This window comes from Branchiostoma lanceolatum, chromosome 7 (genome assembly GCF_035083965.1).
Source record: "Branchiostoma lanceolatum isolate klBraLanc5 chromosome 7, klBraLanc5.hap2, whole genome shotgun sequence".
Taxonomy (NCBI): Eukaryota; Metazoa; Chordata; class Leptocardii; order Amphioxiformes; family Branchiostomatidae; genus Branchiostoma; species Branchiostoma lanceolatum.
This window is the reverse complement of record NC_089728.1, coordinates 4,613,639-4,629,347: the sequence shown is the minus strand read 5'-3', so window position 1 is coordinate 4,629,347 and position 15,709 is coordinate 4,613,639. Positions and strand designations below refer to the sequence as shown.

At 47.4% G+C, this 15,709-nt stretch overlaps 1 protein-coding gene across 1 annotated transcript; it reads left to right on the top strand.

The window, feature by feature from the left end:
* Positions 1 to 11,461: 11,461 nt before the first annotated feature.
* On the top strand, positions 11,462 to 14,598 carry LOC136438758 (forkhead box protein C2-B-like). The gene has a single exon (XM_066433678.1). It carries the CDS (start codon positions 11,601 to 11,603, stop codon positions 13,053 to 13,055), a length of 1,455 nt encoding a protein of 484 aa, XP_066289775.1. The 5' UTR covers positions 11,462 to 11,600; the 3' UTR covers positions 13,056 to 14,598.
* Positions 14,599 to 15,709: the final 1,111 nt, after the last annotated feature.

Genomic DNA, 15,709 nt, shown 5'->3' with positions numbered 1-15,709 from the left:
CGATATGCTGAAAGGACTAAAAAAAAACGTGGCCAACTTGAACTTTTGCCACCGTAGGAAGTTGTCCTGCGAGACAGGTCCGTTTATTTCAGGTTCAGAATCTGAAATAACACAGAAACAAAATGCAAGCTATAGTATAACGTTATATAAAAGGAGAGCTAGCTGAGGAAGAGAAGGATGCGTACCGATCCCGTCAAGTACACCGCCAACTCATATGATATATATACTATAGTCCGTAGCACTGACAGTGTCAGGTTTGAGGTCTCTTGAACTTTAATATCATAATTTAAACAGAGCCAAGCCGGTTTTATTGCTGTCACGGTTGTTGCAACAACAGCTGTACTTGACGGGATCGGTCAACGCCCACTATATCATCCTTTCAGTCGATCTACTGACACGGGAGGGGCAAAAAGGAATATCTAACGCCAATTGTCCGTCGATTGTAGTTGATATTGTAGTTGATATTGACAATCAGGGCTTCCTTTTAGTTTGTACGCACGTATTTTTAGAGACGGTGATAGTCAGAACGAAGCACTGAAAAACACGACCTGACTGGCGTTCACCACACATTCACAACACGAGTGACCCTTGACCCACCTGGGATCGTCCACTGTATTAGCGTGGGGGACAGGGGACTGTGCCGCTGTCGAGGAACGCAGGTCAGCGCGTAGGGCAGAAAATTCTGCCGAGGAACGGTTAGAATCAGGTCGCGGTGCGTAAAGAAAATTGTACCGCGGACCGGTTGGAATCATGCCTCGGAGCGGTTGGAATTATGCCTCGGACTGGTTGGAAATGCCTCGGACCGGTTGGAATCATACCTCGGAGCGGTTGGAATTATGCCTCGGAGCGTTTGGAATCATGCCTCGGACCGGCAAGAATTGAGTTGGGGAAGCTGTGTAGCACTGTCGTTTTGGTCTTCGGTACAAATGTGGAACACGTGCGGGTCCCGGGCAAGCTGCGAGTCGCGAACAGTCTCTCCATTCAGGAAGCCCCCGTCCATCAAAGTATTAACAAGCCACAAATCGTCTTACCACGCGCAGTCAGCCACATCTGTTGTGCTGGCTACAGGGACCTTTGTCCTGAATTGCCGTGAACTTCGGCCTAATCTTCGTCTGACTTGTGAATCTATCTAACCGTTACATCAAAATATTAGAAAATGTCTTCAAATAAATACATATTAATATGTGTTATAAGGGAGGGGGGCTAAAACCCGAAAAATCGTAACCATTTTCACGTACTGTCAACAACTATAATTTCTGGTATTTTTTTTCCGCTGACCTTGCGTTACAAGCTTATGATAATGATTTTTGTTTTAGATATTACGGTCAGACACAGACCTTGCATACGCTACTGGTGAGAAAAAACTGCATGGACCACATGTTAGATACCATATACTGTAGGTACAAACTAACCACAAGTACGTGTATGCAGTCACTTGTCATTGGGATAATTGGCCAGCTCTACACTTTCCTGTGAGAACGTGACCTCTAATCACAAGGTCAAGGGTAAGGGTGATACACTTGATCGCCCAGTGGAACACCACCACCCTCCCCCCTTTGTTTTCCCTCCACACGAACTTGTCATCTGCCTCTTGTTGTCTTTGCACTTGTCCAGTCCGTCATTTGTGCGGATTTGGTGTATTTGGTTCGCCTTGGTTTATTTATGTGCTGATGTAAGGTTTGATACGGAACGACGGCAACTGTTGTTCTTGGAGGCGTTCGTCCTTTCGTTTTGCCGTGTGTCAACATGACGAGATGGCGGTGGTGTCTGTGGTGGGGGAGGGGGCAGAGTCAGGCGCGCACAACACCAGCCAATTCAGTGTGTATGTGGGCCTTCAATTTCTAGAATAGATCCGTGGGAATGTTTATGGTGATTCATTTAATGAGTGAAGATATTTATCATACATAGATGTCAACTGGGTTTAGTAAAGGTCACTACGAAAGTAACGCTATAGTTCACAGGTGAATGTATACATTCAATGCCAATCTCACGACAGAAGAACTAAAATCTGCATAGTTAATTCGACTTCTTTTGTCTTCTTTATGATGATGAATGGGTAAGAGCAGATATTTTTTTATAGTCAAAGGTTTGTTTAGACTGAGTAAAAATATGAAGTTGTCCGTTATACTTATGTGCATGAAGTAGGGAAACTGATACTTTGTATCCGACAAAGTTCAATATGTGTGTACAGTGAGTTCGAGAGAGGTCGTCCTAGAGCATTCAAAAGATAACGTTAGCAGCACCAGAGACAAGTGTATATTGGTGAAGAAGTGTAGGGGGTAGAACCTTATATCCTAGTTGTGTTTAGTCTTAAGTTATGTAGAACTCTTTAGCATTGTTAATAGGCAAAGGCATATATGTCTTGATCTTTTGTACTACTTACGAACTTGCCATACATTGTACCTGCTACATTTGTTGTGCAATAAAGTTTGAATATATATATAGTCTACAGTAGGACCATGTAACTCCAAAAGATCAACTCGGCGATACAAAAATCGTATGTAGACAAATGTTGTCAATAGATGGATATGATGTTACAGATATCTAGTCCTACCGGAAGATGTTGTCAGCTTAATACGACGCCGGAAGCTCGAGGGGGGTCTTTCAGGGGGATTTTCGAGCCCCTTACGTCCTGAATGACTTCCACCCCCTCCATGCGCGCTCCCTCTCTCTCTCTGTCTCTCACTAGTTCATCATGTGATCATGATAAGGTAAAAAGGTAAAGCGGTCGAACCTCAGACTGAGGACGAACCATGTGATACAACGTTACCTATACTATGACTTTGATAAATCGTGACTAATATGAATCATATTCCTTTTCTTCAATTTATTTGAAACAGATTTTTATTGCCCCTTCAATGTCATTGGTGGGTCGCTCTTTATGTCTATAAGTTTTTTTTCTATACTTCTTTCCGCATTCCTGTGACCGAGTGGCTAGCCCAGCGGACGCGATATCGAGAGGTCACGGCTCCGATTCCTGGCGTTCCTGGCTAGATCAATAATGGGTACCTGACTTCGGTTGGGGAGGTGGAAGGAGGCAGCCTGAGCGACACCCTCCATAGTGACCGCTGGCTCAGTCAATGCTGTGGTTAGCAAGCGAAAAGCATTGGAACCAGCGGTCACTAGAAAGGAGGTGGAAGGAGAGGGATGGTCGCTGAGGAATCACCCACTACCCCTACTGGCCTACTGCTATGGGACTACCTTTAGTTACCATTTTAACATCTTTGCGTCTCCTAGTCCCTACCACGAAATACAGTATTTAGTTTGTTCCCATCCTCCCCTTTTTCAGCATGATTGTGTCTTGACAGAGCGTTAGTCAGAGTTAATTAAAGCCATGCTGATGCGGGTATGTGTTTCCCCGTGTCTGTCACCGCCTTGTGGACACCTTTCACAGGGCGCACATAACTTTCCCTCACTGTGGGTGGGGTGCGAGGCCGAGGCCGAGGGAACACCAGTGGTTCCGGTAGAACCTTATCTTGTGGTGAAGACGACTTGGTTTTCACACGTCTTGTAATCTTCTTAGAGGGAGACGGTCTCGTCTCATCACCTCAAGAGATCTTACTTCGAGTTTATCATGATAGCACATTGTTTGCATTCACTGATTCAGACAGTCGGTCGGCTGCACAACTTTCTTGTAAAAGGCAAAACCAGAAACAACAGTAGTGTCAATAGGTTTAAATATCATTTTTACATCAAGTGACCACTTGTTATCTCCATGAAAACGAGGGGTATCTGTGTGTTCCTGTGTGTCTGTCTGTCTGTTTTGTTTCCGCGTATTTGTGGTCATCAGTAACTAAAGAACCTCTTGATGGATTGTGATGATATTTAGTGAGTGGGAACTTTTTGTTGGCAAGACGATGGTCAATGTCGATTTTGGGGCCCCTGGCGTGTGACCTTGTTGTCACTGCATGTGCTATTAAATTTCCTTCCTTTTCATTTTCTTGTTTCTCTACAATACATTTTCGGGTCAGAAACTTGCTGTAGTTTTCGCTGTAAATCGTCTACTGTCGTCGGCTTCTGTGCAAGGTTAAAAAGTTCAGTGATGAATCGTTTGGTTCCACAACAGTTTCAGGTTGTCTGGAGAAGTGCCCCCCTCCCACCCCGCCAGCATGTGTCCAAACGTGGTGAAAGCTGCCTGTCCAGTTTCCGTCTGAGCCTGTTCTCAGTAAAATCGGTCTTCAGACACCCAATCCCGCAGTTCAGCTCGGAACATCCGTAAGACTTCCTTCAAAGTCACCCCACAGCAAGTTCTCCCGGAAACCCGACACCGGCGGTCAGGAGTTTGTGTCGAGAACACAAAAATGTCACAGATTCACTTTTCAGTCCAAATTTGTCTGTAAAAATCCTGGCCCATTTATACTTCACTCTTTATGATCTGCGTCCGAGCAGTGTAGCGTAAACCGTACCCACTCTCATCTTACTTCAATGATTTTCAGGCAACTGCTGCCAAGAAGTGTTTAAATCAAAGTGGTAAACTGACATGAAATAAGACCACTGTGCGGCACATAACGTGTTCAAATTTATAGAGACAGGAAATTTAGAATAAAGTGTTTAAAAGCAGTACAAATCCTCCGCCCTCCCCCACGGATACGTGGACAGGTGCACCAGGTTTGACATGTCACACCGCGAGCCTTGAACGCGGCAGGAAATTCCAACATGTGTCCAGGGGCGTTAAAATACACGTTTTTTTTTCTGCTGATGGTCCTGAATTAGTCTGTATAACGCAAACTCCAGCTGTCCGGGGATTTCTGTCCCCTCCCCTCTTGGGTTGCGAGGCGGTTACAGGGCGGCGAGCGGTCACTCGAGGCTTGATTGAATTCAGGCTAGTCCTGAATGTGGCGTATACTCACTGTTGTGTGTGTGTGTCCCATCCTTGAGAACCGTTTAGAATCGCGTGGTGTTGTAATGATTTGTTTATGGTTAGGTTGGGACGGGGAATTCTCGCCTCCTCTGTTGCGTTGACAAGCGTTTTACAAATGATTGTTTACATCAATCGAAGCGCGTATGTTACTATCAGTCTCTATTGCAGCCCAATGAGAGAGGATGAATAAATGAATGAATGAAAAGGGTGAATGAATGAATGAAGTAGAGTAGAGTAGAGTAGAGTAGAGTAGAGTAGAGTAGAGTAGAGTAGAGTAGAGTAGAGTAGAGTAGAGTAGAGTAGAGTAGAGTCGAGTACAGTACAGTACAGTACAGTACAGTACAGTACAGTACAGTAGAATCTTCTTATTTTACTTGCCCTGTCAGCGTCCCCACCAGTGACAAGTCACCATAGTACAGTGATTTTTCACGGTTTAACTATCCTGGCGACGGCAGGCCTGCGCCTCCTACTCTCCCGTGTCTCTGTACCGCCCCGTGAAATGTGGACGGCCCCCATGGCCTACTTACGAAGGCAAGTGTGCGTCTGATGTTTCAGTGGATCCTCACCCCGCAAGACCTCTAGATGATCCTAGATCTGCTTGGTCAGCGCCTGATTGTCCTCCTCAAAATGGGACAAGTTCGCGGTGACCTCTTAAACCTCCGCGAAAAGTTCTGTCCTCCCACCTGCCCGCCTTCCCCTTCTTTCAACCGCAAAAGAAGGGGTTTAACTTCGCGTTTGAAACAATAGTAGCGTCACGTGGGCAGAAAGTTTCGCGGTGGTTTTATTAAAGTTCGCGCTGAAACTTCTAAAAAATCTATAAACTGACCCAGGCTCTTTATTTGCGCGCTGCCCGGAACCGTGACCTATGACCTCGCTGTAATCCCGTCCTGAAACCTGACAGAAATGTTGGATGGGCGCCTTGGCCCAGCCTGACCCTCCAATTAGGCCGTAAAATTAGGCGAACTTCGGGCAGACAATCGGCACCTGGTGACCAGAGGTCTACCGAATGACCGTTTCCCTTCCCTTTGCTTTTTATTTGATCTAGATGCTTAGATGCGTCTTAGATACATACTGTATAACTAATCTCCAAGCAGATGTTGGGATAGACAATTTTAACGTTTTCTAGCTTCACGGTTTTTCTGATACACAGGCATCATGGGACGGAATGGCATCATGGGATAGAAACGAGAAAGGCCTCAGTGCCATTTCCTAGCCCAACATCTTCGATGTTTTGTGAACAGAAGTGAATACTCTTGATTCCAAACTTATAATTAACACAGACAGACCTGCACACAATGAAGAACAAAAGTTGAAAGTGGGTAAATTTTGCTCTTTCTTGTTTTTGTTCTTGATGCATATATCCAATCTCCAAGCAGATGTAGGGATAGAGAATCTTGACGTTGTCCGACCAAGGATATTAGTTATATAGGACACGCAAGGCATCATTGAGCAGAATGTGATCGTAGTATGGGATAGAATCCAGAAAAGGATGTTGTATCCAAACTTTAACACAAACCTACACACAGTAAAGAACAAAATGCCAAGCTGGAGAAACGTCTAAACAATATAAGCTCGATACTCTCAAAAGTACGCGATGTCTCATAATTAGTTGAGCTCCTGCTTCCAATTAGTTGGTAAGGGAGAACCCGGTTCAATCCTGGGAATGGCATCTCGGCTGGGGCTGCACCCGTCTTTCGGAAGGGACGTAAAATAGGGGTCCCGTGTTCGAGGAGATACTTTGAGCACGTTTAAGGGGAAGGGCTAGCGTAAAGTATACCCAGTGCGACTGAAACCGGCAAGGAAATTTGCTGTCCTATGTGCCACTAGGCACTACGTACTACACGGGTCTGAAGTTCAGAACGAACGAACAAGCGAACGAAAGTTGAACTCGCTCAAGAGCAAGAAAGTTTGAGGTTGATCGTGACGTACAGAAAAGAGAGCGGGCGCACAAAACGTTGCCAAAATTAACCAAATACACGGTTTTAGATCAACACACACGGACTACACAGAAATCAGCAAACGTTTGAGATAATTAGATTATGTCATTCCACACTCCCCAGTCAACAGTTCCATCTCAGCTCCAACAACAATATCTGCGCGTGATGTTTTATTGGACAAATCCTGGGAATTGAAATCTGCGACAGTCTGCTGATACCCCTGGGAACGGGAAGGTAACGGACGTGCTCGTTCCCTGACCCCCTTCGCTCGGCCATGAAATTCGCGATAAGGCCTGGCGACCACCTAGTCGCGAGTAACCAAGGTGACCCGGTGTAGGTTTACCTGGGCGATTCCTTGATTGATGATTCACTTGCTACAGCCGTTGCAAAAGTCTACAAAAAAGACACACCGTATGGCGTACATATGAATGTCAAGACAGTTTGAAGTGCACCTGAGTCAATAGTTTTGCAGATGTTGCTGGCTACATTCGATGTGAACATTTAATCATTGCGAATCCTGTGACGTTATGGCAGGTAGGGATCCCTCGACGGTTATCTGTTGTTTTTGTTACTCATTTGCATGCAGGAGGTCTTCACTATATTGTCCCTTCACAAGACAGATAGAAGCTTCATTGGCGCAACAAAAAGTACAGCGACTTTCGTAACGTCAGCTACAAACTACAAAATAGAAATACAAAATTAATCTTAAACCTCTGCTTACTAAGCAATAAAGTCTAACAAGGGTCAATCTGTAATTTCTTGTTACAATCAGGTAGCGATTATCGTGGGGTTCAGTATATTTTCTAATAACAAAGCAATACAATGTAGTTTGTATATTTACCTGTTTTTGTATTGTGATATGTTCAAATCTACTTACGGCATTGAGTCTCTTGAAATCTCTTGTACTTAAGCGAAGAAATGTGAATAATTTATTACGTGTACTATCGTTTGGGAATATATAGACCCAATCCATTTCTCTTCAGAAATCAATGTATATCTTTTACAAGAGGCAGAAAACACAGTACAGACCGCGTATGTTTTGCTGCACTAGGTCTAGGCTATGACCAACTCTGCAAATTTGTAAGTTCGGTGTAACTTCTGCCCCACTAGGTGACAAGCCGTTGACAGGAGAGAAAAAGCTCTCATTCACTGTGAGAACAAAGCTGTGAATGGAGAGATTTAAGCATCAACAGCCGACAAAAGTCACAGAAAGTCGGCCCAACACCTGCCTGACGTCAACAACACACGCCAACAAAAGTTTGGAAACATCTGAGTCAGACGACAGGCACGTCGAGCTAGGGCTCACCCTTTCCCGACGTCCTCTTCTTCATCTCTCATTCTCTCACTCTTTGAATGACACACCTTTCACACCTGTGGATGACTGTAGGGCCTGGGAAGACTGCAGCTATGTTTAGCAGGTCGCTGTGTGGTAGGACTTTAAGCCATGTATTATGTCCGAGCAGCGAGGCAGCACACAGAATATTATGGCCGATGACGGACACTCGATCTCGCGCTAATTTAAAGGTGTTGGGCTTACCCCCTTACAAAGACGCGATTCTGCGGCCGGTGGTAACGAGGGATTTTGGGGGTCGCCGGACCAGAAATTCGCCCCATCTGTGCGACCTGCGCACGCACGTGCGCTCCCGGGAACGCTTTTTTCGGGAGTATTTTCTCTCCCACTCACAGCAGGAGAGAGGTGGTCTCTCTCCTATTGTCTTGTGACTTGCTGTCACTGATGCAAAACAGGATCGCTATCAGAAACGATTAAGCGCATGAATTCTGCATGAACGCACCTCCAAATGATTCACAATAGTCGTAGCTTCGCACTGCCATATATGATAAGCGCACGATCGACTATAGCTAGGACAAGGTCCACTTTTACACTCTATTACATGTTCTTTTGCGCTTTCCTGTGTGCCCGTCTGCTTGACTTCACAGTGGCTTGACTTGACACCACTTTCTTCGGTTTATGACTCCTCCGTTTTCTCTGTTCAAACTGAAATATAGCTGGCACAAGGAACACGATTACGCAACGTCCAAAGCGTCAGTCTGCAAAAACTACAAAATCGTTGCCTGTGTCCATATAGTCACCGCTCATCATGTATGTTATGAGACAGGTGTTCTAAAAATAACTCACTGAGAAGTGCTGTCGCAGACATTTGCTGCCGACATGTTCTACAGGTTCTTTTGCACCTTTTTTGTACTTTTAGCTAGGGTCGTACCGAGCACTGCTCCCAGCTTTCTGACAGGCGACAGGGATTCGCTACAATAAAATCGTTCTATCGTAAGATAAGAACAATATCAATATTTAGCGAGAAATGCCTGCAATTTGTTAGCTGGTTCAAGTTTGATACAGACGTTTTTTTCTATCATGGTAGAAACCTGCGAAAAAGCACTGCCTTACGCCGGCGCGGTCACGTTCGTCGAAGGTCCTGGTCGACGTACCATTTTGACGTCGTTGAATTTTCACTCGGCAGGCTATGATAGAACCAGCCGCCAGCATGGATCTAACGCAGCATTTTCCGCAACAAGACAGATAGACTTTGTACGACTGTGCACGACTAGCCCAAGAATGCCTTCATGATTAGCTTGCGATCGTACGACGGCCGTACGACGAATCTGACCGGGCCCTTACCATGGCACATGTTATAGTAGTTTATTACTCAAACACACACACACTTCAGTCCGTGGTGAACAAGACTTCGCACGACATAGACACGACTATCGTAAGAATGCCCTCAGCTTGCGATCGCACGACGACCGTACGACGAATCTGGCCGGGCCCTCATCCACACACGCCACACCCGCGCGGAAACTGGACACCGGGCCCCACGTGTGCTGCTACCGATCCGAAACAGTCACCTGCATAGATCTCACTACCTTTCACAAGAATGAATCTGAAAAACCTCTGGCCGCCGCTTTGATCAAGTATTCTACACGGGAAATTGAAAAGCAGCGAGCATGACCGGGCAGCATGTACCGGTCTTTGAGCGCGCCGTCCCGCCATTGTTACGTGGAGGACGCGGTAGAAAGTAGCACCACCAGGTGTTCTTTACCTGCAGCAGGTATAGCTTTCAGGTGCGTCATGCATAAAATGTGTCTCCCGGCTGTGGTGCATGAAGCGCCGCTTCCGATCTGCTCTGACCCCGCTTAGCGGTCATCACGGGAAAAGTTTGGTAACTTTTTTAAGAGGGAGGGGGGCTTATGGGGTTGGGTGTATTTGTGGATTCTGTCAACGCCCGTAGCGCTGCCACCAGTTTAGGGTTCAAAAGAAAAGCTATCATCTGTCGGCTACAATATCACAGCGCATAGAAACTAAACAGCGGCTTCGGAATATTTGCACATGTACTCCAAGCATGTGTGCGTAACAGGTTAAAGTTTGCGCAGGGTTTTCGAGAGCGGGGACGAAGCCGCCGGGATCTGGACGGACTTGGGAAGTTGTGTATTGGGCAGGAACGCGACACCGGCCAGCACTGGGACGGAGTTTGAGCATATTGGGTGTGTTATACTTCCCGGCCAAATGTTCGGCAGTGAGAGATTTCACGAGCGCGAAACGGAAAACAAAGTAGACCCGTGAAACGTAGACACGGTCGTGAGGCCATTGCGAGGGTCCGTGGTCCCGGCAGACGCGCACAGAACACGTTGTAGGTGTCGCGTGGGCGTCATTCCAACGGTGTCATCCTGGAGTGGGGCCATGTCGGGCGGGCTATCAGCATTACGCGGTTCAGTGCAGGTGCGGTAACCCGATAGCCATGCTGTCAACCCCGGAGAGAGGGCCGTGTCAATCACGGGCTCGGCCCGCGGGCCCCCTATCGCCTTCCCCCGCCGGCCGGCAACCCACCTCGCGCAAACAAACACACAATTGTGACCGAGCTGTTCGCCCCGCCAGCAGACACAGCTCGCTGTTGTAAGTCCGGACCTCTGCGTTATTTATCCAACACGGACCAAATGAAAATGTGCCACTCAACCGCACATCGCATGTAGACTAACCCCGCACGGGTGACGAGCGGGGATGGGGGACACGCGTTCGTCACTCAAAAACGCGGGAGCTCGCGAAAAAAAATGCCGTAGGAAATTGAGAAGCTCCCCTGACGCATAATGCGAAACAGCTGGCACATGGCAGGAGCGCAGGAGACCAGGAAAGCCTCGGTCAGAAAGAGGGCGTTATTTTCCTCTCGTCACTCGTCTAACAATGACCTCAATTTGTTAGGCTGTTCTCATGTCGCAACGCTGGGCGCTCATCAGACTTCCAGGCTGTTTAGATTATAGCGAGAAGATTACGGCCAAAAGTGTTTAATCAAGAGTGCTAAGTCCTCTTCAGCGCATTGAAGTAATCTGTTTAGAGGCATTTGACAAGAGGTAGGATGCAGACGGCGGGAGGGTTGCACGTGAGGGCTAGGGCACCCCCTCCCCCGGCAGGAGTTTTTATAAAAAGTTACTCCCCAATTATGGTGTTGTTGACTTTGGTGTTGAAATGAACTAAAAAAACGCCAATTAATTTATTCGCTCGTCAATGGAGGGAAGGCCTGACACTCACATCTTTATTATACGTCAACCTATGTGTGTGGTCACCCGATACACGGGTGGCCAGACGCTCCCTCATTGGTCGAAAGATACGGAGGGGCGGAGCTTGCTGTCCCTTATAAGGCCTCTGCCCACAACAAGGGGAAACCATAGTTTATGTTGACCATTTGTCTTGCCCAGTGAGTCAATACGTGATATTCGGTGGTGAGGTCGGTCGACCAGTGTGTTTTATAGACCCGATCCACTCGAAATCTCGCTATAACCGTCCCGTTTTCCTCATGATGCAGTGTGAGACCATGCAGCCGGCGAGGTATCCACCAACCCAGGTCGGACCGGGGTCGCTCGGCGTCGTGTCGTCGCTGTTCGGGGACCAGAGCTCGTACTACCGCCAGCCTCTCACCAGCTACTCGGGAGTATCCGGCGGCATGCCTGTCGGGATGTATGCCCACGAGCAGTACGGGAGCGTGGCGAGACCGTCGCCGTACGGCCCTGCCTACGCCAGCCACCACCACACCAGCAAGGACATGGTGAAGCCACCCTACTCCTACATCGCTCTCATCGCCATGGCTATCCAGAACGCTCCCGACAAGAAGGTAACCCTGAACGGGATCTATCAATTCATCATGGACAGATTTCCGTACTATAGAGAGAACAAGCAGGGATGGCAGAACTCCATCCGACACAACCTGTCTCTGAACGAGTGTTTCATCAAGGTGCCCAGAGACGACAAGAAGCCCGGGAAGGGTAGCTACTGGAGTCTGGACCCAGACTCGTACAACATGTTCGACAACGGGAGCTACCTGCGACGTCGAAGGCGATTCAAGAAGGCCGACGCCGTCAAGGAGAGAGAAGACAAGTCGAAGAAAGAACAGGATCGCCATCAGCAGCTCAAGCAGCAGCAGCAAGAGGTGGCTGACGCCAAGGCAGCAGCTGAGGCAGCGGCCGCATCGGAAGCAAAGGTGAAAGTAGAGCCCGAGGACGCCCGCCTGCACAACCAGACCCCGACCCGCCACGTCCCCCTTCCGCCCGACCCGCTGCAAGAGAACGTGCCGTGCCAGCACTCCTCGGCACAGGTGCAGGGGTTCTCCGTGGACAACATCATGACACCGTCGCCGAGTGGCACGGACATCAGCACTGCCTCCCTGATGTCCCGCCCGTCCTCACACTCCCAGCTCCTGTCTCCCCAGGCTCTGGCGTCCTACCCGCGCTCGCAACCGCAGCACACTCTCGCCACGGCCAGCTCAACTCTCAACTACCACTGCTCCGTCAGCGGACAGCCCAACCCAGACATCTACGGCCAACACATGTCCATCGCCCCGACCCCTCCTGACCATCACACCGTCCAGGATTTAACAACAACCACACAAGATTCCACCCGTCTGCAGAACACCGGACTTTTGACTGTAGCGCCACAGGCGCGCCAGCAAACACAGACTCTGGCCGTGCCATCCCGCCCAAGCTCGTGGTACGTGGGGCAGGGAGAACTCAGCGCGACTGGGCAGTGTCAGGGGACCACCACCGCCGTTTCAACGGGCACCACCTTCCCGAACGTCCGGGAAATGTTCGAGACCAACCGCCTGCTGCCAGGGGGACACCCAACGGGCTCGGCGGCGACACCTGCGACCGTATCCGGCGATCAGAGCTGCCAGCTCTCTGGCGTCTTCACAACCCACTCGGCGGGCGTCTACAGACACACGGGTCCATACTCAACCTACGACCGCAGCCAGTTTTGATTCGTAAGGACTGTAGATTATGTATAGTTTATGTAGTTATGAAAGAGAGACTTTGTGCCTTGTACAGATCATATAGTTTATATGCCACAAAAACCCCGGGCCAAATTGAAGTTGACCCGCTTTTTGTAAGTGTGCAGAGAGTTTGAAATTGCAAAGTTGTCACGGCAAATCATGGGAACAATGTGGAACGTATGGTTTCCCTCCCCTTCTGTGTTCTTGTTGTAGTTCCGTCAAGAACTGTTCATCCTCATACTTGTGTGTTTGTGGACAGTGTTCTATTATCAAAAGTCGTCCAATCCCCGATTTGTTTGATGTGTAGTTGGAGTGGGCTCTAGGTGTGTATATTTAGCGGATTGCTTGTTGACTGAACGTGTAGAGTGTGTATTGATTAGACCATAGTGAGTCAGGTTGTCAGTTTATACAAGATTTCTGGCCTCACAAATTGCAGAAAAAAACTACTGTTTTCTCACAGTTAATGTCCGATTATAACACTTCTAGGGCTTCTCACTGTAATGACAATCAGATGTGATTTCCTGTTTTCTCACAAATCCTTGTGAGGGAGCGTCGTTCACACGGTCCTACAAAACGGTTTATTGCGGGTCTGGGTGGGAGAGACGGTCTTTCGGCAGCACTTGTGAAGTCGTAATGGCGCGATTGGGGGACGGTTTACACAAATCTCGCCCCCTGTCGCTGATAAAAAATATGTCCAAAACACTTCCACTCAAGGTGTCTTGTATGAGATGAAGCCAAAAGATAGGACAGGTCATCCTGCAGCGTGACCGATCCACGGACCCTACAGTCTGGCCGGGCCTAAGCTCCCACTCTAATCCGCTCACGCTTTTAAATCGCAAAATCATGAATAAGTATTACCGGCGATTGGAGCCAGATCAAATCTTGTTACTGCTCGATCTTCGGATGACAAGTTGAGAAGGAGTTGTGAAATAGTTCTCAGTAAACCGTCACTGGGGAAAATTGTCAGCCCATGTCATTGTAGGGATTCCCACGACTTGTATGTATGTATGTATGATGTAGTGTTGTAAGATTCAAAACGGCGTTTTCGGAAAATGCTTTCGATGTACCAAAGACTTGTGCTCTAGTCAGTGAGGCACAGGCCTTGCAAGTTATATAAAACTCTCGCTTCTACTTTAATTTATTGAGATTTTATTATTATTGTTGAGAGAGGAAAGTTAAAAAGTATGTAGATTTCGAGAGAGAAAAAGTGATTATAGTTCTGTAGTGTTACGTTCGAGTTAGGAAGATGGCTTTTATGTTGCATTTTTTTACATGAAGATAGGAGAAAAATTTCATGGCTCTTCCATTTCACTTTGTTACGTTTTTTTTCACCCATGTTTGTTTTTGCGTAACGACAGTTGGATGCTTTTGTTTATGAAGCCTGTAGCGAGTCATGTCTATTTGCTAATTGGACCAATACTAGTCGTCAGATCCGTAAAATGTTACTTCACACAGCTATTCAGCTTCAACATGCCGACTCAAATGTCCTTTGCAAATAAAATCGTCTGCATCTCTTTCAAGATTCGTACAACAGCGTGTCGTGCCGTCCTCTTTGCCTTGTCTACCGTCTCTTCTGTGTTTCACTGTGTGGTGGTGGAATGTGGCCCAGTGTTAGGTGGAGGGACATAAAAGCCTAGTGCCCATTCACCAACATACCGCCTCGCATTCCCTTCTTACCCTGACTTCTGTACCAGCGCAAATCGCCCTGAAAATAGTGCCCCCGCCATGCATGCATGAGCCCATATAGCTTTTCCACCAGAAAGCCGTGACGCAACGGCAACAAGCCAAGCTATGGCTCGAAGCAGGCTAGTTTCAGTGAACAGCTCTACCACCACCAGAAACTGCAGCATATCAAATCTGTGTAATTTCTCAAACGCGAGAGCAAAGATTATAAGCTTCACGCGTGGCTGTGAAGATGTGCCCTAACGTGTTGGGTATAGAGGATACGTAAAGGCGAAAGTTCAGTAAAACGATCAATGTTCGTCACGTCGCTGTAGCCCCGACGACTACACTAACTGTTGACGGCTAAATTAGGTCCTTTCGCTGCTCAATTAATTACCAGAGTGCGGCCGAACATATTGCTCATTTGTTGACCCAATTATAGCCACTGGGGTGGGTGGGTACGAGACCATTATCGAGGTGCCCACAAGAAAAGAATTACAAAGCTAGCACAGGACTTGACAGAATCTGTTATACTCTGGTTACACTAGTACCAATGTACATGTATTATTGCAGAGATCTAAGGGCCACAGGTAGCGCTAGCGGAAAACAGCTAACGTTTTTTATTAGCAATCAGATACAGGGTATTTGCATTTGCTCTAGCTCTAGCTAAAAGTCTTGACAACCTTGCTAAAGTCTTATACGTAGCAATGTTCATCCCTAGCTTGAGCACCGTAGACGAAAACGCGTTATTGTTGACGTTCTATCACAATGTGATATAAAAAGTAGAGCAAGGACGGGCTATTGGATTTTGTACCAACTTCAGATCCTAACTTGTTGTGTTTTTGAACACATTTCTTCCTATTGACTAACTTTCTAGAAGTTCTCATCATCGTGCTAGCTTTGAAGACTTTTTCGCGTTCGTAGTTACCTTTCCAGCCGGATGTTGGCATACTAAAGAAAGCAGAAACTGCAAAACTCCC